This window comes from Artemia sp. Qi Xiang Cuo, chromosome 2 (assembly GCF_049724085.1).
Source record: "Artemia sp. Qi Xiang Cuo chromosome 2, ASM4972408v1, whole genome shotgun sequence".
NCBI lineage: Eukaryota > Metazoa > Arthropoda > Branchiopoda > Anostraca > Artemiidae > Artemia > Artemia sp. Qi Xiang Cuo.
Genome location: NC_142795.1, coordinates 78,756,655 through 78,782,395, shown reverse-complemented (window position 1 = coordinate 78,782,395; position 25,741 = coordinate 78,756,655). Strand labels below are relative to the sequence as shown.

The following is a 25,741-nucleotide window of genomic DNA, read 5'->3' as shown; positions in this document are numbered from 1 at the left end:
CAAATTAACCATCCCGAATCATAGGTTTCAGTCAACACACACCTACGAATAGACTATGAAATCCTGCTCAGAAAAGTCAAAAAATATCAAACTAGTCATCCCAAACTATATGTTTCAGACAACAAACACCTATGAAAGGCTAAGAAATCCAGCTCAGAAAAGTACAGAGTTGCAATCCATCCACCCCAAATCATAGGTTTCAGACACTACACACCTATGAAAGACTAAGAAATCCAACTCAGAAAAGCCTGAAATAGCAACCCACACATCCCAAATCATAGGTTTCAGACACCTCACACCTACGAAAGACTAAGAAATCCGGTTATGAAAAGTCGGAAATAGCAAATTACACATCCCAAACTATTGGTTTCAGACAACATTCACCTACGAAATACTAGAAAACCTTAGCTCAGAAAAGCCTGAAATAGCAAACTACACATCCCAAATCATAATGTTCTGACAACACATACCTATGAAAGGCTAAGAAACCTAGCTCAGAAAAGTCGAAAATAGCAAACTACACATCCCAAATCATAGGTTTCAGACACTACACACCTATGAAAGACTAAGAAATTCAACTCAGAAAAGCCCGAAATAGTAATTTACATATCCCAAATCATAAGTTTCAGACAGCATTCACCTACGAAATACTAAGAAACCTTAGCTCAGAAAAGTCTGAAATAGCCAACTACTCATCCCAAACTCGAAGTTTCAGACAACAAACACCTATGAGTGACTAAGAATCCTAGCTCTGAAAAGTCCAAAAAGCAAACTACACCTCCCAAATCATAATTTTCTGAAAGGACACACATATGATAGGCTAAGAAATCTAGCTCAGAAAAGTCAAAAATAGCAAATTAACCATCCCAAATCATAGGTTTCAGTCAACACACACCTACGAATGGCTAAGAAATCCAGTTCAGAAAAGTCAAAAAATAGCAACCCACACACCCCAAATCATAGGTTTCAGACACCACACACCTACGAAAGACTAAGAAATCCGGTTATGAAAAGTCGGAAATAGCAAATTACATATCCCAAATCATAGGTTTCAGACAACACTCACCTATGAACGGCTAAGAAACCTAGCTCAGAAAAGTCAAAAATAGCAAACTAGTCATCCCAAACTATAGGTTTCAGACAACAAACACCTATGAAAGGCTAAGAAATCCAGCTCAGAAAAGTCAAAAGTAGCAATCCACCCATCCCAAATCATAGGTTTCATAGAACACACGACTATGAAAGACTAAGAAATCCAGCTCAGAAAATTCAAAAATATAAAACTACATATCCCAAATCATCTGTTTCAGAAAACACACACAAAAGAAAGACTAAGAAAACAAGCTCAGAAAAGTCAAAAATAGCAAACTACTCATCCCAAACTATTGGTTTCAGACAGCATTCACCTACGAAATACTAGAAAACCTTAGCTCAGAAAAGTCTGAAATAGCAAAATATACATCACAAATCATAATTTTCTGACAACGCATACCTATGAAAGACTAAGAAATCCATCTCAGAAAAGTCGAAAATAGCAAACTACACATTCCAAATCATAGGTTTCAGACACCACTCACCTATGAAAGACTAAGAAATCCAACTCAAGAAAAGTCAAAAATAACAAACTACATATCCCAAATCATAAGTTTCACTCAACACACATCAACGAAAGGCTAAGAAACCTAGCTCATAAAAGCCTGAAATAGCAAACTACTCATCCCAAACTATTGGTTTCAGACAACATTCACCTAGGAAATACTAGGAAACCTTAGCTCAGAAAAGCCTGAAGTAGCAAACTACACATCCCAAATCATAGGTTTCAGACAACACACATCAACGAAAGACGGGTGCTCGGGGAGAGCTTGTGAGGGTCTGTGGGTCCCTTGTGGGTCGGTGGTCCTTTGGGAGCTCGGGGGGACCTTTGGGGACCTGGGGGTGGGCTTGGGGGCCGGGGGTGGCCTTTGGGGGGTCTGGGGGGGCCTTTGGGGCGCCGGGAGGGCCTTTGGGTGCCTGGGGGACATTTGGAAACCGGTGGAGGGCCTTTGGGACCCCGTTGGTCCTTTGGGAGCTCGAAGTGCCTTTGGGGGGCCCGGGGAGGGCATTTGGGGGTCTGGGTGGGCCGTTGGGGCGCCGGTGGCCCGTTGGGAGGTGGGGGGGCCTTTGAGTGTCCGGGGGAACAGTTGGGAGCCTGGGGGACATTTGGGGCCTGGGGATGGCATTTGGGGGTCTGGGTGGGCCTTTGGGGGACCGGTGGAGGGCCTTTGGGAGTTTGGGGGCTTTGAGGACCGGGGGCTTCCTTCGGGGTTGGGGTAGGAGGATTGGAACCCTTTGGGGTTGGGTTAGAGGACCTCACAACACTGTTCAAATGAAACTTGTGTATTATAACGACCACACTCAAAACCTCCTCCAAAATCTCTTCAAAAATCTTCTTTTAAAATGTCTCTATCTGTTTCGCCGAAATAGTTCCATAACCTGTCTAAAACGGTTTCGCCCAAATAATCACTAAACGTAAATTCAGCGTGTTCCTTTGTTATTGGCATCTCTGTGCTAACGCATTTCAAATTAATAGGAAACCTTCTCGCGCGCTAAAACAATTCATCGCTAAGATGTTTCTTGCCTAATTGTTTCCATGGCCTGTGGTTATTAATATCCTTTGGAGTTCGACCAAAAGAGTTGTTCCCGAGGCAAAGACATTAATGATATGGATCTATTCCTGGAGAAATGTTTCTAGGCGGAAATTTTTAAAGTCTGACAGATGATGTCATTGATTGATTGATCTGTCAAGAAGTGGAAATTAATTTGTTGTTTCTAAGGGGAATTATTGATTCACGATAGGTGAATTGAGGTCGACTGCACAGGTGTTCCAAGGTCGATGTTGTTGTAAGTGCACGCTCTCAGCGAATGTCAAGGTCGATGTTGTTGTTGTTGACACACTTTGATTACGCAATCAAGTTCTCGGAAATTCACTTCCCCCTCGAGTCCTAGATCAATAACATTGTTCCCGTTAGAATTCAATGCGCATGTGCAACCTTCGTCCCGGAGTTATTACACATAGAAACAACAAATAAATCGATCTTGGAAAAAGAGGTCATTGACCCCATTACGTAATCTTTCTCCCTAATGACTCCATGCCCATATAAGGAGTTCGTTCCGTATTCTATGCCCATATTTGGTGTTCGTTCCGGAGTAACACCCCCCATTCTACTAATAACAGCGCCCGGCAGAGGAATTTTATTAATAAATTTTTTTTTCTTAGGCACTTCATGACATTTCTCTTCATGACGTTTCAAGACTCTTCAAAATATCCCATTATGTTTGAAGACATTTTTCTTTCAAAGCATTTTTTTCCAAGACGTTTTCTACATTTCTCTAATTCTTATGCAAAGGGGGATTGTTTATGGATGATACATTCTCACTTGATATCTCTTCAGAGCTCGTTGGGGGGGGGCGCTTTTAGCTGAGAGGGACACACACGTGGGTTGTTACATAATACTTTTCGATATTTCATTTTATTTCAATGCGTTTTTCTGAGAGGACCATTACATTCTAATGATTTTTGTGTCCCCATTAGGACTCGAATGGCCATACCGATCCAACGGGGCTGTGCCCTAAACGAGAGGACCAGTAATCTATTTCCAATATTCCGTTTCGAGAAATACTTTTTACATGATAGCCATTAGCACGCAATATGAATCCCACATGTTGCAATCGGATTAAATAATTTCCAAGCCTTTCCGCACCAGAGCACAAGCGGTCCCCACTCCTATTGACTTTTACATTATAAAACACTCCTGCCACTTTTCCGAACTAATGCAATCTAGACAAGTCAAGTTACACAGCAGGTGTTACGTAGTTCGGGTTTTAGATATTCCATTGCGTAAATGTTTGAGTATTGAAGTTATATCCTAGATCAATAAATCTGAAAACACACAGACTTTGTAAATACAATTTTTATTAATTAAAAAAGATAAAAGTAGTTAAAAACACGACAAAACATGAAAAAGCTTATAAAAAGAATATAAGCAAAAACAAGCGTGAATTAAAGAAAGGCGGAGATCCTAGTAAGCAATTCCAGGGAGGGAGGAGTGGAGGGTTGTTATTAGAGCTAATTTAAGCCCTATTAAGGTATTTCTGAGAGCTATTAACGAAAATGCAACGTTTCATTAAGCCAAGCCTATGAATATTCATCCCGCCCTGACAATTTGTGGCTGCCACCACCCCCTAGCAAGCAATTCAAGAGGGGGGGGGATTATTAGAGATAAAGTTTTATTTACGCTTTAGTTCACGTTTTACAAAGCTCCTCTAAGCAAAAAAACAGAATTTTGTATTCCTTTTGGCTAGAATTGCTATTTTATACCAATGAAATGGCTGAAAACGCCGCTTTGCTGGGGGACAGACTTTTTAGCGAAAATAAATATCTATGTTAACCCTTATTTTATAGGACTACCTTCACCTTTATAAACGAATACGCTACCGTACGGCATTGCAACCTCTGAAACTCGAGGCTTAATATGGGTAAAGATTTGCGAATCAATTAACTATCTCAGAATTTTCACGCAATAGCTTTTTGCCCTTCTTTTGGGTAGAAATGTTGTTTTGCACCACAAAATGCACGAAAATGTGGCTTTGCTGAGGGACAGACTTTTTGGTTAAAATAAATTTCTATGTTAACCCTTATTTTATAGGATTGCCCGTACCTTTAGAAATGAATGTGCTACCGTACGGCATTGCTGCCTCTGACACTCGAGGCTCAACATAGCTATAGATTTTCGAATCAATTAACTATCTCATAATTTTCACACAATAGCTTTTTCGGGGCTTTTTAGGCTAGAATTATTATTTTGCACCGCAAAATACATAAAAACACCGCTTTGCTGGGGGAAAGACTTTTAGGCTAAAAATAAATGTCTATGTTAAACCTTATTTTATAGGATTACTTGCAACTTTAGAAGCAAATGTGCTACCGTGGGCATTTCTGCCTCTGAAAGTCGAGGCTTAGTATGCCTATAGATTTTCGGATTAATTAACTATCTCAGAAATTTCCCAAAATAGCTTTTGTGAGGTTTTTGGCTAGAATTGGTTGTGTCGTGATTTATCTTGTCTGTACTACATCAGTTGATGTTTTAAAGTGCATTTTGGAAGTTTTTTCGTTTGAAACGTATGACTTAGGATATTTTTGTAGTAATGTGTCGTGGTTTATCATGTCTGTTCTACCTCGGTTAATGTTTCGATGTGAATTTTGGAAAATTTTCGTTTGTAGTGTTGTGTCGTGGTTTATCTTGTCTGTGCTACCTCAGTTGATGTTTCGAAGTGTAATTTGGAATTTTTTTAACTGAAAAGTATACCACACAATATTTTTGTATTGTTCTGTCGTGGTTTGTATTGACTGTTTCCACACCGTTGGTGTTAGAGACTACATTCTGGAAGTTTTGATTACAAAGTTTGAACAGATGAATTAAGTGCCATCTGTGAGCCCAATAACAGTCTCCATGTCGGAAAACTCCTGTTCTTGCATCTCTGAGTTTTGAACAGGCATTTTAAACGATGGAATTGTTAGTGCACCCTAAGAAAATAATGGAAACATAACAAAGTAATGCAATGAGATTTTTTTACTGATATAATGACATATACAATGCTACATGTTATTAATATCATTCATTCAAACAATATGTATGTGTTTAAACTTCCAAGGTACAAAAATACTGATTGAAAACATAAAATAAACTAGGTAGTGCCAATGACCAGCCATAGAGTACTACGGAGTCAGCCGCATAAAAAAAACTCTCAGGGAGTTTTTCATTTAAAAATATAGATGGCGACATGTTTTCACTACCTCAAGTGCTACCATCTTTTCCGCCCTAGTTATATATGGCAGGACACCCGTTCAGATACACGGGCATAGTAAGAGAGACAAACAAAAAGTTAGGGTAATTTAGGTTCACTTAGCGTGGTTCATATTGCGGGCTAATGGCTATCATGTAAAAAGTATTTCTCGAAACAGAATATTAGAAATGGATTAATGGTCCTCTCGGTCAGGGCACAGCTTTGCTGGATGGGAATAGCCTTTCGAGTCCTAACGGGGACAAAAATCATTAGAATATTTTAGTCCTCTGAGAAAAACGCATTGAAAGAAAAGAAAATCTCGAAAAGTATTATGTAAGAACCCACGTATGTGTCCTCCTTAGTTCAAAGCGCCTCACCCACGAGCTTTGAAGAGATATCAAGTGAGAGTGCATCATTCGTAAACAATCTCCCATTGCCTATGAATTAAAGAAATGTTGAAAACGTCTTGGAAAAAATGTCTTATAAAACATCTTGGAATGTCTTGAAACGTTATGAAGAGAAGTGTCTTGAAATGTCTTGGAAAAAATGTCTCAATAAAATTCCTCTGCCTGGCGCTGTCATTACGTAAAACCCACGTGTGCGCCGTGGGGAAACATGTCACACAAGATTGCGTCATACTCTATTACGTAAAACCTTACCATTTAAAACAGGATTCTCATGGGAATCCAGGGGCTCGTCTTTCGAAATGTAAACACTGACGTAACACTTGCCCGCTTGATACAGGGATGTGTCTTCCATGGCATCATGGGATTCCCGGGTGTTGCACAATCCCGGCTATGAGCCTTTCAGAAACCTTCATATGAGGCTTCCAGAATTCTGGGCGGCATAGGAATCCTGCTTTGAGGCTTCCAGAAAGCCTTTTGACGATACTACTACTGAAGCATGTAGAACATGGTTGACACCACGATCAGTCCCTATAGTGCTATATTGTCCAAATTTGCGTGATACACAGCGATTTTCTGTGCTACAGTAAAAAAAATTGACTTTAATAGTGCTAAAATAGCAGTTTCATCTACAGCTGGCAACCCTGTGCTGCAATTCTAGACATAATAAAATAGTGCTAAAATAGGATTTTCGTGCTACATTTGGCAACCCTGATATACACTGATATACATATTTTTGGAATCTCAAGATCACCAACCGCCTTGTTATACTTGACAATTTTGTGAAATTGTACGAATTTAATTTTCGGGTTTATGTTTTCTGGTGTCTTCTTTGTCTTAATATTAAGGAACAGGAAAGTGTTTACTGGAAACATTGGCCTATGAACCTTGTGTCTCTGGGATCCATTAGAACTGCAGAGCTCGCCCTTCGTCGAGCTCTAAGCATTAAGTCTTGTTTTAAGCAAGAGTTCTTCTGAAAACTGGTCAAAACATTAAAGTATTTAGCAACGGTCGTGGTTTTTTTTTTTTCAGCAGTATTTAACAACAGCAAAAAAGTCGTAAAATTACTTTTTTTATAAAATGATCATAAACATCTTTTTGTCCCAACTATTTTGATTTTTAACTTATAAGAGCTAAGAATTGCTGGAGAACTCTAAAGAAGCTTGCGAATCGAGATCGCATTTTTATGCAGGTAGTGTTGACATGTATTCTCTTCATGGATCATTCAAAAGGTCTTTTCTTTTGGTAGTCAAAACAGACATTTCATAGCCAACAATACTCGTATTAATGCACATTCAAAGAATTTGTTTCAAATTTTCCAACAGGGCGACTTGAGGGGAAATTTTCTAATATTTCTTTTCAGCTGAAAGTATATTTTATTTTACCTGAAAATTGACAAAAAAAATTATTTTTGAGAAAATCTAGACACTAATCACAGCGTAATACCACCTGCCCAAAAACACACCAAACAATTCCCCTTCATTTTATCTTTTTTGAAGCTTCTCCACTGGCCACCAGGGCCGTATTCAGGATTTTTTTTTTCGGGGGGTGTTTAACAAAAAAAAATTTCGGGAGAGGGGGAGAATAATTTTTTCGGGGGAGGGGGTAAAAAAAACTTTAAAATACGCATCAAAAAATTATTTATATTCATTTTTGTTATGTTTTTACGAATGGGACAAACACTTCGGGGGGTTCAAACCCCCTAACCCCCCCCCCCCCATGATACGGCCTTGCTGGTCACAACCCAAGAAATTCACAAAGGTGTTCAGTCATTTTTTTATATTATCGCAGTCTCTAACCCTTTTGCATACTATAGTATTTTTTTTAGGGATACAGGGAATCATGACTGTTTAGGGACACAAGCCCGTCCATCATGACGGTATATCCAACCACACAAACCGTTCATCCATGAAACGCATACTAAGTTGTATCGAAACACTTCGTAGCATAGCTAAACTATAAAATGAAGTCACAGCTTTTCACTTCATAATGGGGACTTTTGAGACAGCCTGTAAAATTTGCGTAGATAACACCCCTACAAACACAAAAGATAATCCTAGAATAATCACTGCCGGTGGGAGTCCAACCGACGAGCCCTTCTATAACTTGCCGAAGCCCAGACCCTTTGACAATGACAGCCTCTGGATTTTTTTTCCAGACCTTTTAATTCTAAATTTCACCCTTCAAGACAAACATACCTCCAATAAACTGAAATACTATTGTAATCCTCAGCACAAACACCCCTACTATCCCTTATTCGCTAAAATAATGCCTCTCGGCCCAATAAAGTCTTCAGTAATACCTCCTACACTTCCATGCTCTGGCTGAAGATTTAAAACCAATTTATTTTTAATCCATTTTGAACGGCGGAGTTTTGAGCTTCCTGGTATAAATTATACATTTTATTTGTTTTTTTTTCTGCGTGTGGAATTTAAACGGAGACAATCTCAAAAAGAAAATAATAAAACTTCATTTTCTGCCATATTTTTACTTACTAAAATAATGGTTTTATGGTGCCCTCATTTTTAGGATAATCCTGAATGTGATGTTGTAAATAAACAGAAATTACATTTTTTTCGAATGCAAGCAAAGAATGACGCTAAAACTTAAAACAAGCAAGAGTTATTCGAAGTATGGGTGTTAAGAATAAGATTAAGGTTTACAATAAAGGGCTGAACAAACAATCAAAATCATAATTTTTCGTATACCTATAATCGTACTATCGAAGTAGTTTTATTTCGCTAAGAATAATACCAATCGTTGCGGCGAAGTCTTTAGTGTTTTAACATAAAATTCATGCGTTTGCTGAATATTTAAACCGTCTTTAGTTTTCATCTGCTTCTTCTTTATTAGTGTAATTGGGAAACTCCTGCTATCTCTTGTGGACTTTTTAGGTTCACTAAATAGCGAGTCGCAAGTGCAAGATCAGCAAGTACAAAAAGGCACTATTATTTTTCTGAAACAAAGAGCCGAACTTACCAGCATAAAGCTCTCTTATTTGATGCCTGTGGTTCCAATCATCAAAGCTGTGTGCCAAATAGGTAAGTTATTCTCTCCCAGTTTAAGTTACTTAAGTAACTGTACCCGCTAATAACTTTGGTAACTTTAGCCAGCTAGTTGCCTAATAATCTAAGCTCCTGTGTATATACCTCATCTAGCCACCAACAAACAGAGACTATTTAATAAAATATATGGCTGATTCACCGTGGGTTCTTTTTATTGGCTTAAATTTTTATACAGATAAACCAGTCAAGTGGAATTTTACTATTCTCTCTTTTTACTGGCTTAAAGTTTCACACACATTGTACGTTAAAAAGGCGGTGTTATTTGCCTTTTAAGAAATAAGGAATGATGTGATTGGCTTACGGAAATCTGTTACACATGTAAACCGATATAGTTAAAGCGCACTTTTTACCATGGGATTATAGAAATGTAATCTATTTACTTCACTTTGATATATATGAGATGTTAATTGCGAACTCGTTAGCTACTTTCACAGAGTACATAGGACTGTTTAATGGTTTATTTCACAATAACTATTTACTAGTTCAAATGGCCGAATTTGGGTTCATATAGAACAAATATAAAGATTAAAAATAACAAGGTCAATAGCTAAATGAAATACTGTTATAATGCGCATTCACGTCACTCTATTATTCGGGCAAAAACATTTAACAACAACAATTTATTGCCTATAACACTGAGTGAAATTAAGAAAAAAAAAATAAAGACAGACAATAGTAAGGCCGCACTCAGGATTTTTTTCGGAGGGGGTTTTACTCTTCTTTTTTTGGGGGGGGGGGTTCACAAAAAAAACTCAAAAAACGCATACACAATTTTTTATGTCTATTTTTGTTACGTCTTTACGAGTCAGACAAACATTTCGGGAGGGGGAGGTTCAAACCCCCTACCCCCCCCCCCCTGGATACGGCCTTAGACAATAAGTTACTTCCGCTTTACGACTCGACAAACCAGGGTATAGAAGGTTTCCTATACCTAACGTGGGTAGTCACTACATGACAAAGAATAGGGCTTTTCTTTTTTCATTCGTTTTTTTGTTTTGTTTTTTTTTTCGGGGGGGGGGGTATATGAACTGGTACCACAAATCTGAGGATCAGAAAGAGCCATTATCCCAAACCTTCCACTCGAAACATCCCTCCTCATGCCGAGAGTTGTTTGTTTGAACTTATACAGGAGAAAGGGGCCGGGGAGCTTGCCTTGACCGTATATTATTCTTAAAACCCTTTTTGGTATTATCTCTGTTTGTGATTTGCTAAGTGTGTAGCACCAGGATGGCCTTGCTAATCTAAATGAGGTTGAAAAAGGTATGTGTAAAGTCTTAGGAGGTGTTTTGTGGGAGACAATCCACCGCTGAAAAACACTAGGAAACTATATTTCTAGTTACTGAACAAATCTGATGTTCTGGAAACCTTAACACTATCCCATTATTACAATTTCTAATATCATTTTTTTTTATGTTAGATTTTCCTGCCTTATGCAATATTTTTTTAAGACGAAGAACCGAACTTACCAACATGGAGTTCCTTTATAAGATGCCTATGATCCCAGCCAACAAAGCTGTATGCCAAATAGAGAAGAGGTAAGTTGTGCTCCCCCAATTTAAGTTCATCTTTCATGCTTAGCAGACTAAATTTTAAATAACTATCTATATAATTTAATGGCTGTGGGGGAATCGGCAGTTGTAAAGGTAGTGGTGCTGTCGGTGGTGATGGAATTCGTGGAGGAGGGTAGATAAGCTCAGGTCGCTTAGGAGTAATTGGAACAGGTCGCACAATCCCGTTTTCTTCGTCCTGCTTCTGTGCTCTCCTCAGTGCAACTTGTGCGGCCATTACGCGCTGCTTCTCGGAAGTTAATGCGCATCTGTCACATAGACAGTGACGGAAACTGCAGTATCTTTTATGACCCCGTAACTTTACTACTTGGCCGTGGTTTCTACATCTTGCACAAGTGGGCATCCGCATTTTCCCCATCTTGTCAGCTTGTGACCCTGAAATAAAGCCTAGTATTAAATTGGAGTCTGAGTATTTTTCAAACATTCGTTGGTGTATCTTTCCAATCAGAAGGGATTTTTTTTTTATCGTATGAGAGGTGTTCTGTTTTGTAAATAGTCATTGGCGTTTTCATTCCATCAGCTTTGAGAGACCTTTTTGTTCATGGGGGAATTTTGTTCATGGATTTGTTTTCATGGGGGAAGAATGATAGAATACTCACTGGGGTTAAGATTAAAGAAAAAGAGGAAATTCTATATATCCACGGGTTACAATTGCAAGAAGTTAAGAAATTATCATTTTTACGAAGATTGCTTCTTTTACTATTTCAAGCCCTTGCGACGGGGGGGGGGGAGATTATGCATTCAATAACCTTCGGTCAACTAATTTTTGTGCTTTAATGGGACGCGTCTTTGCTTATAGGCTAAAATACTCTGCTTTGTTTCTTCAGGTTCTTTTAACTTAATTCTACACTTTATTTCAGAACTATACTTATACAAAATCGAATCGATTTAATGAAAATATGTTTGCTGAAATGCATATTTTTCAGCTGTAGGGGTTAATTAGCTGTAGCTCTCCTCAGTGCAACTTGTGCGGCCATTACGCGCTGCTTCTCGGAAGTTAATGCGCATCTGTCACATAGACAGTGACGGAAACTGCAGTATCTTTTATGACCCCGTAACTTTACTACTTGGCCGTGGTTTCTACATCTTGCACAAGTGGGCATCCACATTTCCCCCAACTTGTCAGCTTGTGACCCTGAAATAAAGCCTAGTATTAAATTGGAGTCTGAGTATTTTTCAAACATTCGTTGGTGTATCTTTCAAATCAGAAGGGATTTTTTTTATCTTATGAGAGGTGTTCTGTAAATAGTCATTGGCGTTTTCATTCCATCAGCTTTGAGAGACCTTTTTGTTCATGGGGGAATTTTGTTCATGGATTTGTTTTCATGGGGGAAGAATGATAGAATACTCACTGGGGTTAAGATTAAAGAAAAAGAGAAAATTCTATATATCCACGGGTTACAATTGCAAGAAGTTAAGAAATTATCATTTTTACGAAGATTGCTTCTTTTACTATTTCAAGCCCTTGCGACGGGGGGGGGATTATGCATTCAATAACCTTCGGTCAACTAATTTTTGTGCTTTAATGGGACGCGTCTTTGCTTATAGGCTAAAATACTCTGCTCTATTTCTTCAGGTTCTTTTAACTTAATTCTACACTTTATTTCAGAACTATACGTATACAAAATCGAATCGATTTAATGAAAATATGTTTGCTGAAATGCACATTTTTCAGCCTTAGGGGTTAATTAAGCGTAAGAGAAAAAGTGAAAATCCAATGCATTGAGTTTTCTAATTTAAGTATTTTTCTAATTTAGGCATGCTTTTCTAGTTTATTCAGTCACACATTGTCTTCAAAACATAAGTAGAATAATAGTCGATGTTGAGGGAGCAATTTCCTGTATTTATCTTCTAAGTCTCTACTCTTTCTTTTCTATCCTTTTAGAGGAAAGAAAGGAAAGGATAAAAAAGAATGAAAATGGAATTGAAGAAAAAATAGTAATGCAGCAAAAGATGTTTTAAAGTAAAAAAAAGGTCATTAAATAACTAAGCTCTCTTAGTATGGTACATAACAAATTTTTACTCCATGCATGTTCTATATTCATTTTCTTGTTCTTCTCCTTCATACACTGATTTATTTTGGTCTCCATTTTGGAGAACTACGATGAATAAAAGATGGTGGTCAAGACACAGGCCTAGTGTAACATCTGATTCCCTAGAAAGTCTCCCTAGAACATTTACTATGAGGTCACTATCGACTCGATAACGTGTACGATGGCATCATGTATTTATGTACAATGACTATACGCACACTGAGGGGGGTGGGTTAAAATATTATTCAAAACTTGGAATCATAATTCAAGTTTGCTTCTCAGGTTTCTAATATTATATTTTGTCATTGGGAGCTGTTTACAGTCTGGGATGAATATAGGTCCATGCAAAATAAGCCGCATTAAGAATATTAACAGCTTTCATTTTTCCAGATTGTTTCCATTGGGAGAAAAACTGCCTTTTATTCAAGTTGGACAACTGGCTATGATTTTGAAATTAGATTTTTATAACATGGATTCCGTTAAATTTGCTAGCCTGTTCGAAAAAATCTGTTCGAAAAGTCTGTTCGAAGATCATTGCCAAAAAGTAGCTGCAAGGCTAAGTATCAGTAATTTCTTGAAATTTCATATTCAGGTTTTTTTAATTGTACTCTCTTCAAAAATGTCCCTGTACATGCGCTATATCTTTCTACTCACAATGCAAAAAAAGTCGCTTGTTCAGTTGTTACTATTAAAAGCTAAAAATGAACTATTTTTATAGTTACTGTGGTTACTGTGGTATACTCTGGTAATAATTACTGTGGCATTGTTTAGTTTGATGATTGATAGGGACTAAAATACATTTCAACATCATATATAGTATAAATGCGAATTATAAAGGAATAGTCGTTTCATAAATTAATCATTAGAGAATATAGAACAAATAAAGATAATGAATAAAAGAGAGAATAGGTAGCAGATGACATAGAGTTAGAGGATAGAGTCGTCGACAATGGAAAATAAACTTAAGTAGAATAGATAGATACTAAACAAGAACTAGATTGACCTTGTTTGGATCCGCCTCAGTCAAACAGTAAATTCACCAGACTGTGTTGCTGTATAATATGCATAAAAAGGGGTTTTATTTGCTGTATTTATTATTTGTTTTTATTACCACAACACAGAAAGGATGTATTAGGCCTAATCCATTTGTTTCTATAATTTGGGTGTAGGCTCAAAAAATGACATAATTTATTTTGACATATTTAATCTACATAAGCGAAAACATTGTATTCCTAAACCAAGGAGGGCCCAGGGGGGACGATGGAACTCTATCTAGTCAATACAGAAGACTAGTATGCTCTGAAACTGTTTTGTTAATTTACCAAAAATTATTTGCAGTTTTTTTTTAATTATTTATGTAACTATATCGTTTAAATAAAAAAGAAATGCATACATATATATTGAACTTTATGTTATAGCTCAATTTTATGTATATTTTGGCATTAATTTAAAAAAAATCTTAATTTTTTTTATCACTTCATTTTCTTTTGAAAAGTTCAATTTTAAATGCCCTTTTTACGTACCACCCCGATGACACATACTGGCATAGATACATGCTATAATATCAATATAATGTTAACCATAATTTGTTGACCAAGATCAGGATTTTGGCATGTGTAACCAATATCATGCATCTTTAATTATCTTCTTCTGTGCCTGTTGATCTAATCGCTTTGTCGACGGGTTTTTTGAAAGAAATTTATCGCTCAGCGTCTCTTTTGCTGTCATAAATCTTCGTTGGATTAAGTGCTATAATTGTCAAGTAAGGTGTTCATTTATTGACACATTTGCAAGGTTAGAAGAGAAATCATGAGATAAATAAACACAGTCAAAGCCATAGGATAGGCGGGGGAGGGGTGTAAGCTGTAAAAAGATGTAACTTCAGATAAATATTTTTCCTCATTGACAGATTTGCAAGGGTAGAGAAGAAATCCTGACATAAATGAGCACAGACCAGTGGCTCTAATTCACAAAAATGTGGAGAGGAAAGGACTTTTTTTTCCATTTTTAAATAAATGAAGATAAAAATGGCATTTTGAAGATCTGGTGGGCAATTTTTTTCGATTTTATAATGAAAAATCCAAAAGGGGTACTTTTGATAATCCAGGGGGGGAGAGAGAAAATCTTTAGCAAGAAAATATTAGGTCATAGTCTCCCACTGATAAGGCCTGATGTAGCCTACTTTCACTCTTCTTCATAATTTAAGGATGATTTCCAGAAAGGAAGGGTTAGAAAGATTTGAAGCAAAATTTCCTTTTGACAAAGACTTAAATACCAACTTCAAGTGTTGGATTATCATTTCACCCCCCCCCCCCCCAAAAAAAACAAAACAAACAAAAATAATATAAACACTTTCTATATTAATGAAGTAAAATGTGTTTTCAGAGTGTCAAACATGTTGCACGTACTTTGGATTTTACAGCAGATGTAACTGGAAATTTACAACGGAGATCAACGAAGTTTACAATTTATTTCCCTTCTTTCAGATTTGATCAGAAGTTTACACGTATTGATTTCCTGGGAAGTAAATTTACTTTTGACCCTAAGGAGCAGAGTGCCGTCATTGTTTTTTCCTGAATGCGTCAATGTTATGAGTAACACCAACGGATTTTCAAACTCCAACATTAAGCACAGAATACCAGATGCACAGACACACAACTGTATATCATATTACTTTATGTAATCGGTAAGTGCTCGTAACATATAGCCAATCAAATGAGGCTATACAATGGGTAGCTGAATCCAATATTTCTCTTGAGAATGTTTACAATCAGAATCAGTCGGTTTCACAAGCAAGCAAACCCTATTTTGTCTTACGGCTTTGGGATTGAAATGAAACTTTCGGGAATTTTATTTTTTTTGGGGGGGAGGGGAGAAGAGGGCAAAAGAACGGATAATTTTGTGCTTGGGGAAAGGAGATAATACATCTCTTCTCTGGTACTCACAAACAATACAATTGTCAGGCAGCTGCTTTCAGTGTTGTCAATTTACGAAAATTCAGAGTGTGGGGTGGTGGTGGTGGTGGTGGTGGTGGTAATTTATTATTTAAATCTAGGGGTAGGTGGTATATTTGTCATTCTTTTTTAATTTGTACGAGCTGGACCCCCATTGACGCCACTGGCCTCTTTGACTAATGTTTTCTATAAATTATTTAATTTTCATCAACTTACTAAGTCTGTTATGATATTACAAAGTTTGGAGTGTTTCGAACTCAATTTTTTTTAGCCCTTTCGTCCGGGAATTTAAAGTAGAGTACCTCACGAGTAAAGTAGAAAAAAGGCTTCAACATGGTTTTACCGAAGGGCTATAGGCTAAAAGTTGGACAGGTTACAAATGATAAGAGATAAAACTACGATTTATATTGCAGTTAGCAAACATGATACTGGACATAAGTGAAACGCACAGTATTTCAAAGAAACTGAACAACTAAATGAAGTTTTAAACACTCGTACAGAATTCAAAGTAATTTTTTTTTAATTTTCAAGGGTTATTTATCTCTTCTGATATAAAACGGAAAATAATCGCCGAATTGTACCAGGGCATTTCACAACTTTTAACCAATAGGAAACACGAATTTAACCAATTCGGTCGGTTATTTATCTTTTCTGATATAAAACGGAAAATAATCGCCGAATCGTACAAGGGCATTTCACAACTTTTAACCAATAGAAACTCGAACCTAACCAATTCGATCGGTTATTTATCTCTTCTGATATAAAACGGAAAATAATCGTGGAATTGTACCATGGCATTTCACAATTTTTAACCAATAGGAAACACGAATTTAACCAATTCGGTCGGTTATTTATCTGTTCTGATATAAAACGGAAAAAAATCGCCAAATTGTACAAGGGCGTTTCACAACTTTTAACCAATAGAAACACAAATTTTACCAATTCGGTCGGTTATTTATCTCTTCTGATATAAAACGGAAAATAATCGCCGAATTGTACCAGGGCATTTCACAACTTTTAACCAATAGAAACACGAATTTAACCAATTCGGTTGGTTATTTATATCTTCTGATATAAAACGGAAAATAATCGCGGAATTGTACCATGGCATTTCACAATTTTTAACCAATAGGAAACGAATTTAACCAATTCGGTCGGTTATTTATCTGTTCTGATATAAAACGGAAAATAATCGCCGAATTGTACAAGGGCATTTCACAACTTTTAACCAATAGAAACACGAATTTAACCAATTCGGTCGGTTATTTATCTCTTCTGATATAAAACGGAAAATAATCGCCGAATTGTACCAGGGCATTTCACAGCTTTTAACCAATAGGAAACACTGGAAAGTCCCGTTTATATTTGCAAATACGTATGTATTTGGCTTAATACGTATGTTTTTGAACAAATATTTTAAGAAGAAATAGTTTTGCAAGTGGTTGCATTGCGGCTCAACTAAAGGAAAATTTGATTATAGTATAGGTAGTATGGCCTAGATTGATCAGAACCTATTCGATGAACATTTCTTTGCGAACACATCTGGCTTTTCACTTTTTATTTTCTTTCTCTGTCATTACAATAATTCATACTATCTTCGTTTCTTGTTCACACCACACAATTCATAACAGTACAGCGTTTTCATACCTGCATCTGACATATCTCCCATATCTGATAGTGACTCATCATCTTTATCATTTGACATATTTCCAATTTTAATTTGTATATCGTCCTCGTTTTCATCACTCTCGTGACGTCGCTTTCTGCTCAAATCTCTTGGTTCATCAGGTGAATAATCTGCACCGGTGTATGTATGGCTTGCTGACGGCTATAATATAAGAGGAAATTGGAATTATTGTGTCAAAATTTGTATTTTCATATGTTATATTTATCAACGATGGTAATCCAGCACGTGACAAAGGAAGCTGAGGGCCGAGCCCTCAGATATATTATGATTTTTATGGCTTTCCCCTGTGTTGTCTCATAACATGGTCACATAATGTCACACAAAGAGAAAAGATTGAGTTCCACCTGATTGGTTCTTCAGTTTGAAATTTTCAGCCAACAAAGAAACAGAAAAATTTTTGAGTCACAAGATTTTCTACAAGTAATCTCTTTTTTACTCTTTGGTTTACATGTTTCGACGTTTTAACGAATTACGTATCACGTCCATATTTTTTAAAGATAGTCTTGCATTCCTCAAAATAATTTAGTTGTTACGTTCCTGACTAATATACAATTCTATTTTTTGGTCAGGTATTTTGAAGGGCGTACCCATAAACCTGAGCTGGAATCGGCTGAAACCTAGCTTATCGGGGAGGAGGGTAAAATTAGATTTGGTTGTTGAAAAAGGTCAACAGTCATAGTAGTTACAAGGTCTTATCATTTGATAAGAAAACTCACAACTTTTGAGCATTTACTGTTCTAAAAGAAAAATGGACTATTAAAATTACTAAATAAAAAGCCAAATTTTAGTATTTATATTTATTTTTTAAAGTAATAGATACTGGAGTGGGGCCCCAACCCTGCTGCATAATACACGCGCGTCGAGATGTTTTCTAAACACTAGGCGTTTTTTTTTTAGAAGAGCTTCGGGGCTGGCCCTAATCAAAGCATAAACTTATCCTATCTATATATCTTATAACATCTCGTTCTTTGATTATTTCTCGATATCATCGATCAAACATGGACGGGGATTCACGAAAATCTTGAGGGGAGGGGTAAGGACTTGCATCCCCACCTGTGTTACCCCTGTGCTTAAACTCTTGAGACCTGGATATAGTTTGTTCGTGTATTCTTCACACCCTATAACACGTTGGTATATCCAATTTAAGTATGGATCCTCATTTTTTGTCAAAGTTTTATGGTATGCTAAAAAGAACAATAATACAATTTATTATATGTAAATTGATTGACCTATTTGCCAGTAAATTCTTTGACTGACATATTTGCCAGTAAATTGTCATGAAGATTCCGAATGGAAACTTGGAGCGTGTCTCTCCACTTGAAATGCGGTACAATGGTTTGGATTTTGGACTTCAACTGAATATATTGCAAAAAAAAAAAAAAATCCAAAGTAAGACAAATAAACACAGACATTAAAGTAAAACACAGAAGCAATTGTCTCTCAACTTAAAATTTGGAAGAATAGTTTCATTTTTCGTAATCTATTCCAAGGCAAACAGTTCTGGACTGGAGACTGTCTGATCAATATTGAAAAAAAAAATAATAATAAAATAAAGATAGACGAGGAAATCAAAAGGAAATTCAAAACAACCGACTACTTTCAAAAATATTCTGCTCTTAAGTGCAAGACTAGCATAAATGCAAAGAGCATCCTTTTCCCCCAAGTTTAGTTTTTAGACAGAATCCATTAAAGGACTAATTCTCAAAGGCGTCGAGTTAAGGGGGGGGGAGAGTGGCATTTACCTCCTATCTTTTTGCCCCCCGCCCCCACTATATTTTAAAAATAACTTTGTCGGTATTTTGCTGAAAAAAAACCTCTTTTGGTTTTTCGTTGAAAAGATAAAAAAAAAAAAAATGCACAATCTAGATTTTGAAAAATGGATTCCTCCCTCTTGAGTTTTCGTGAATTGACCCCTCCTGCTAATTCGTTTTTGCTGGGAAAATATACTGTATTTACACCTTGACCTTAGAAGTCTATCCTTCCGTAAGGAAGGACTCTTTCTTCGTGCAAAGAAAAATGTAACACTACTTTATTATTCATCCATCCATTCCATAGCTAAAGTGTTATTTGTCTTTGCAAATGGTTCCGGATTGAGAATAATTATTTTCGGGTTTTTATCAGGTATCAAAATATATTTTCCTCTAGTTGCATCGGGGAGCTATTATGTATTTTCGTTGAAAAATGCCTTTTTTTGGTATTTTCACAGAACAATTGGGAAAAACGACAAATTTGCTTCCCCCTAGATTTTGAAAGATACATCCCTCCTAAGTTTTCGTGAATTGACGCCACTATTTTCATTATACACCAATTGTCCACATTGAATTGTCTGGAGTTGCACTCCAACTTTATCTTGTATGTATCATTGCTATCAAGGATGCCCTGTCATTGCTAGCAAAAGAAGATGCAAAAGAGCAAAACAGAAAACCTCTTTTTCCTAACACTAATCCCATTAAATAGTTCAATTTGTCTTCTTAGAGAAATCTCTATATGTGTACTTAATTCAAAACTGTTTCCAGGGCAGTTAGGGGGTTTGACCCCCTAACCCCCTTGTAATATAGACTTTATACAAATTATTCTATAACTTATTTGATTCTCCATAAGATTTAACTATATTTAATTTTTCTAAATGGTTACCCCCCCCCCCATAGAAGAACATACGCATGTCTCTTGGCTTGATGCCTCCAGGAACAGAATATTCGTTAAAAAGCACGTACATATGAGGAGGGCTGTGCCCTTATCTCCCCCTTGGTCTCGATAATTGTAGTTTTTCCTACATTTTAATGTATTTTCCCTTTCAATTCACCCAATTTTTGTGTTTTTCAAAGTTATAACCCTCCTCCCTCGATAAAAAATCCGATACTTGTTAATTAAATGAAACACACTCAAGTATTATGCTTAGGTTAGATCTCAGAAAACCGGTTTTATAGCCACAAAACAAATGACGGGTGACAGAATGCATTAGACTTGTATAATTTGGGCTATATATTTGCACATTAGGGGACAGGGGTTAGGTTAAGGGGGCTGTACAAATGCTTTACCCATGAGCGTCCATGTGGTGGAGCAGGGGGGGGGGCCCCCACCCCCCCCCCCCTGGCTGAATGATGTTGCCTTATTTTTATTTTTTTGTCCGGAAATTTCTATTATATAGCATAAACAGTGCCAATTAAACGAGGTCTGCCCCCCCTGGAATTCAGCTTATGGGCGCCCATGGCTTTACCCCCACCTAACCTCTGATATACAAATATATAGCCCAAAGTATATTATAGTACTTGTATGATATACCCCTGACCTAATGTTCTTTTAATATGTTTCTATGACGCTCAATCCTAATGAAATATAGCTAAGTATGATAAAAATATAATACTTTAGAAACAAATTTGGGCTACATATTTGCAGAGTAGGGGGGGGGGGGGGGGTAAATTAAAGCGGGTCTGCATGCCTTATGTGTTAGGTAAAATTATTGTGCATATTATGTAGTAAGAATTGTTTTCTAACTTCACACTATCTAAATACTTTGCCCCCCCCCTAGTGTGCAAATATACAGCCCAAGTTATATATTTTCCATCTATTCTGTCACTTCTCTTTGTCTTGTCTCATGCTAAGCTGAAACAAACAAACGAAAAAAAAAACGGTTCTATAATTCGTCAATGAATGAACAACTTGAGCGGCCGGGGGTATATCACACAAGTACCTATATTATTACATAAACTAAAGGTTATATGAAGGTTATATTTCATTAGGATTAACATACCTTCACTTCTTGGGTTTGTTTCGTTTAATTAACAAGTACCAAAAATCCATTATACTTCCCTTCTCTATATGGCCCTTCACCCGCCAAAGAGCCTGTGGGGGAATCCAAAGAGCCTTTGGGGGTATATTATAATGTATTATTGTACGTGTTTCATCATGAGTAAAACTTATCTTATTTTCCAAGCTATAAACGTATAAAATCCTTTTTATTATTTTTTAATAGCAATTTCTGTGGGGGGGCAGAGGGGGCACTGGCTCCGGGCATAGAAATTTTAGGGCCGCAAAATTTCAAATAAATAGTCTTACCGTTAAAATCATTTTCAAATTTTGAAATTTTATTTTTATTAGAATAAAGTAGAAGGCACAGTTAATAAATGAAAATAATTAAAAATTAGCTATTTAATAATTAATTAATAAAATTAGTAAAAAAATAAAAAAATGAATAATATTTTTTTTATTAAATTTAAATATGATTATCATTCTTTGAGTAATTATCTTGAAATTCATATTATTTTTGTATTAACTTGTTTTTTAACTGTTCAAAGTTTCACTTTCTTGTAAAAAAAATTTGTACCTGTTTTTAATATATTTTTGTTTCAATTATAAATGTAAAGGCAGTGTAGTCTAAGAAATTATTTATGTAATTATTTTATTCATTATTTATGTGAATAATCTTTCGAAACAATTAAGGAAGGAAACTACTTAAAAAACAAGTTAAAACTTTAAGTATTCGTCTTTCTCATCACAACTAAGTTTATTATCCTAGAATTACCCATAAATACCATTCTCTGAATTCGCGAAATCATCCCAAGATTTTGTAATTACTTCCAATGACATTGTAAATTTTGGCTATTGTATCTCTAAAGCTTCATTAAGATTATTTTTCTGTTTCTTAAAGAATTTACATTATTTGCGGTTCTTATGTTGCTAACCCGAGCTATTAAATTCTTATCTTAGTGCCAAAAATTTGATTAGCAAAAAGACAATGTATGCAGTGCCAAAGAAATCCCAGATTTTGCAATTGTGACGTAAACTAGATAGAAATAGATACGGTTATAATTAATTTTGCGAAATTGTAACTAAAAGTTTTATTTTTAAGAAACATTATATCTGGTTTGACTTTTCACTTTCAATCGAAGTTTACATACAGTAAACACATACTTGAGCGGACACTGTAGGACTGACCTGTCCGAATAATGAGCTGCTTGATTGAAAAATGTTTGTTTTATATATTACATCTCTATGAGACTATCTAAGTGTGTAGGCTACTTTTTCGTGTGCAGTCAAATATAAGCTAAACTTGTCAAGTTGGAAACATGAAAGTCCATGCGAAGAACTTTGTAAATTGTAACCATGAGAATGTAAATAAATATTTACGGATTTAAACTAAAAAATAAAAATACAAAAAAAACACAGAAATGCGTCGTTATGGTAAAAAGCGTATAAGGGTGAAGGTCTCAGCCCCTGCCAGTAGCAAGAGAAAATTACACACACAAATTAAGGCCTATAAATTATAATGATAGAAGGAGTTGTCTGTAGAAAAGTGTTTTTTCTTTTTTTCGTTTTTATTTAATTTTTGACAATGCGCTTAAGATAATTATGATCACATAAGCTCCCGTTTCTTTTAATTTCTGTTACTGCAAAAAGAGGGTGTAACACATTTTGGAAAAAAAGAGAAACTTCTGTATATATATATATTCGGAACCAAGTAAGGTAACTAAATAAGATTGAGCTAATTGATACAGGAGCGGATCCAGGGGGAGACCACCCCCCAAGATTTTTCTGGCACTCTCATTCTGTTTTTTTCACTTTTTTTCTTCTTTTTTTAAAATTAACTGGTCAATTTCATCAATTATTGATGCCCTTGTCACGTTGGCCCCCCAAGGTTTTGCTATGGATCAGTGGCGTAATTTCGTCAATACTCAGAGGGGGGGGGGCAAAGTTGGAGCCAATTTTCTCAAATCAAGTGAAAATGACAGTGATAACTGAAAAATGAGCCATATAGTACCATGATAGCAAAGATATATACTAAAAAAAACTGACCCGTTTTTCTTTATGCCTCAATCAAGTAGGCTTATCTTAGTTTCGATAAGATTTTTGAAGAAACTAAATTTCAGTTGGGGGGGGCAAACTGGGATTTGGGAGGGGAAGTTACCCCTGCCCTATAGCAAATTACGCCCCTGCTCTGGATCCACCTTTGAATCGATAGAGCTGTTTTAAAGGGGTAGTGCGAAATTATAAGCTTTTTGAAAAATGCTCTTCGAATTACTTCGAATTACATCACCAACGTAGTGTTTACAAGTGGTGATGCTTGTATATAACTTTTTGATATGCTATTTATCACTTATATCATATATCTAATAAATTGATATGCAACAACAACCGAATGTATATTTTGTAAGCTGTTTAAAAAGAAATAAAAAATCGCAAGACTAAGTTAAATTGCATAGCACAACTTATTTTCCATTTGACCTCTATTTATAGTTTTCACAAACATGAACATTCCGTTTAGCTTGTAAATTTAGTACTTTATATAATAAATTTTAAGTGAATCCTGTTGGAAAATATGCGTAAGACAAACAGAAATTTAGTTTCCCATTTAATCAAACTCTTCATCCATCTGCAGGTGTAAACTAAATCTAAATCTTTACTTCGCAAATACAACACTTACCCAACTCAAAACAGAAAATATTCACAACGTTTTACTTTTTACCGACGAAAAAAAAGCCAAACACCGAGCTCTAACTCCCAACCCTTAAATCGGCGATTTGTTGAAACAGTTAGAATGCGACCTACAGCTGAATGCGACCTTCGAGTAGTTTCTGCTTATCTGCCATTTTGTTGTGGAGCACAACAGTTTTGGCTCAAACAGTTTTCGGCCAAACGTGGCCGAAAGGGGTACCGAGCGACAACTCTGAGATTGCCAATCAGTTCAGAACTATCAAATCAGCCAATTTTGTAGTATACCAGTTCCAGAGGTTATTTTCGTGCGGTGGAGTATCTGTCCCTAAAAATATATGTCCCTACGTACAAAAATAAGCGGGTATTGTAGATTATTTATTTAGTAATAGTAACGGCTCTACACAATGGCATAGCTATGTAACATCTATTACAGGGAGGAAAGGGGGTAGACATAGACATAGGTTTATTAAGATCGAACAGCGTAGCCATGGCTAATTTATGTCGTCTTTACAACAATATGGAAAAAAAAAAATACAAATAACACTATAATAACACTAACACGTGAATACAAATAACACTAAGTCTTGTTGTATGCTTCTACGAAAAAGGGGACAAACGTGTTTTTGTAGCGGTTGTTCTTGAAGACTAGGGGTTGTAGCTTTGAGTGGGACCCGGTTCTCTGGTTAACAGAAGCATCGGGTAGGACGATCAGTCTGTGATGGGGTGAAGATAGCACTGACTTGCCAAGGGACATGATCAGTGATAATTTCCTGTCGTTGATAGATTCAAGATTCAGTTCTTGCAAGAGTTTGTTGTAGTCGTCACTTCTGTTACCAACGATTATGTTAACAGCTCGTTTCTGCAAAGATTCAAGGTCATCGCAAAGGTAGTGGATGCTCTGGACAAAAGGTCCCCAGACAGCGACGGCGTATTCGAGTAGAGGTCTCACATACGTAATAAAGGCATTTTTTAGGCTTTGAGTGTCACAGCCAAACCTGCCCATCAGGACTAGGGTCTGAAGTGATGCATTGCCAGCCTTAATAACCTTCTCCACGTGTTCGGTGAATGTGCAGTCCATCGATAATGTGACTCCGAGGATTTTTGCAGATGGAACAACAGGGAAAGGGACTTGTGGGAATTCCAAATTACGTTTTAAGGGGCAAAACCTGAGGATCTTTGATTTATCTGCATTCAGTGTCAGCTTGTAACGTTCACAGTCCTCAGAGAAGGATGCCAGAAGAGTCTCGCTGAATTGACGTTCGATTACACCTTCTCTCACGAGGTATTTGAGGAAAAATGATAAATCGTCGACGAATTTGAGTCGCTCTTCGAAATTCTGAAGGAGGAAGTTGATGAGGGAGATAAATATGAAACCAGCAAGTCTTGTACCCTGAGGGGCTCCACAGGTAAGTTTAGACCAGTGTGAGATCAAGTCACCTTCAAACAATGGAAATACACACTACATTCTGTCCTGGAGAAAGCTCATCACTAATGCAAGAGGCCGCTTCTGTGCGCCCATTGCTTGCATATTTTTTGCTGCCGTAAGATGACAAATCAGGTCTAATGCCTTCCTGAAATCGGCGAGAGCTAGGTCGATGAAGGTACTGCCCTTGTCAAGCCACTTAAAGATAATGTCGACTAGGCGCACGAGGTATATCGAGGTATTGCAACCTTTGAGGCCGCCATACTGGTAACAGTCTATGTTTTCCCGCGTTTGCTTGAGCAATTCACGCAGGATGAATGACTCGGTGACTTTTGCAAAGGTAGATGTGATT

General features: G+C 36.6%; 1 protein-coding gene and 1 long non-coding RNA gene across 3 annotated transcripts in view; one reads left to right on the top strand and one right to left on the bottom strand.

Moving 5' to 3' along the window:
• The window catches only part of LOC148955651 (uncharacterized), a 220,038-nt gene extending 206,704 nt beyond the window's left edge, over nt 1–13,334 (top strand). Inside the window, exons 5-7 of the long non-coding RNA XR_016143160.1 lie at nt 9,122–9,268; nt 10,741–10,827; nt 13,284–13,334. This is a non-coding gene — a long non-coding RNA (uncharacterized LOC148955651). The remainder of the gene's footprint in view (nt 1–9,121; nt 9,269–10,740; nt 10,828–13,283) is intronic.
• The window catches only part of LOC148955650 (uncharacterized), a 29,086-nt gene continuing 14,057 nt past the window's right edge, over nt 10,713–25,741 (bottom strand). Inside the window, exons 3-4 of one of the 2 annotated variants that reach the window (XM_089103305.1) lie at nt 17,495–17,675; nt 10,713–11,235 (exon numbers count right to left, since the gene is read on the bottom strand). In XM_089103305.1, coding sequence (XP_088959431.1) covers nt 10,736–11,235; nt 17,495–17,675 — 681 coding nt within the window. In that variant the 3' untranslated portion in view covers nt 10,713–10,735. Of the gene's footprint in view, nt 11,236–11,620; nt 11,996–17,494; nt 17,676–25,741 lie in introns of those variants that run through there. The other variant, XM_089103300.1, reaches the window with a different exon arrangement.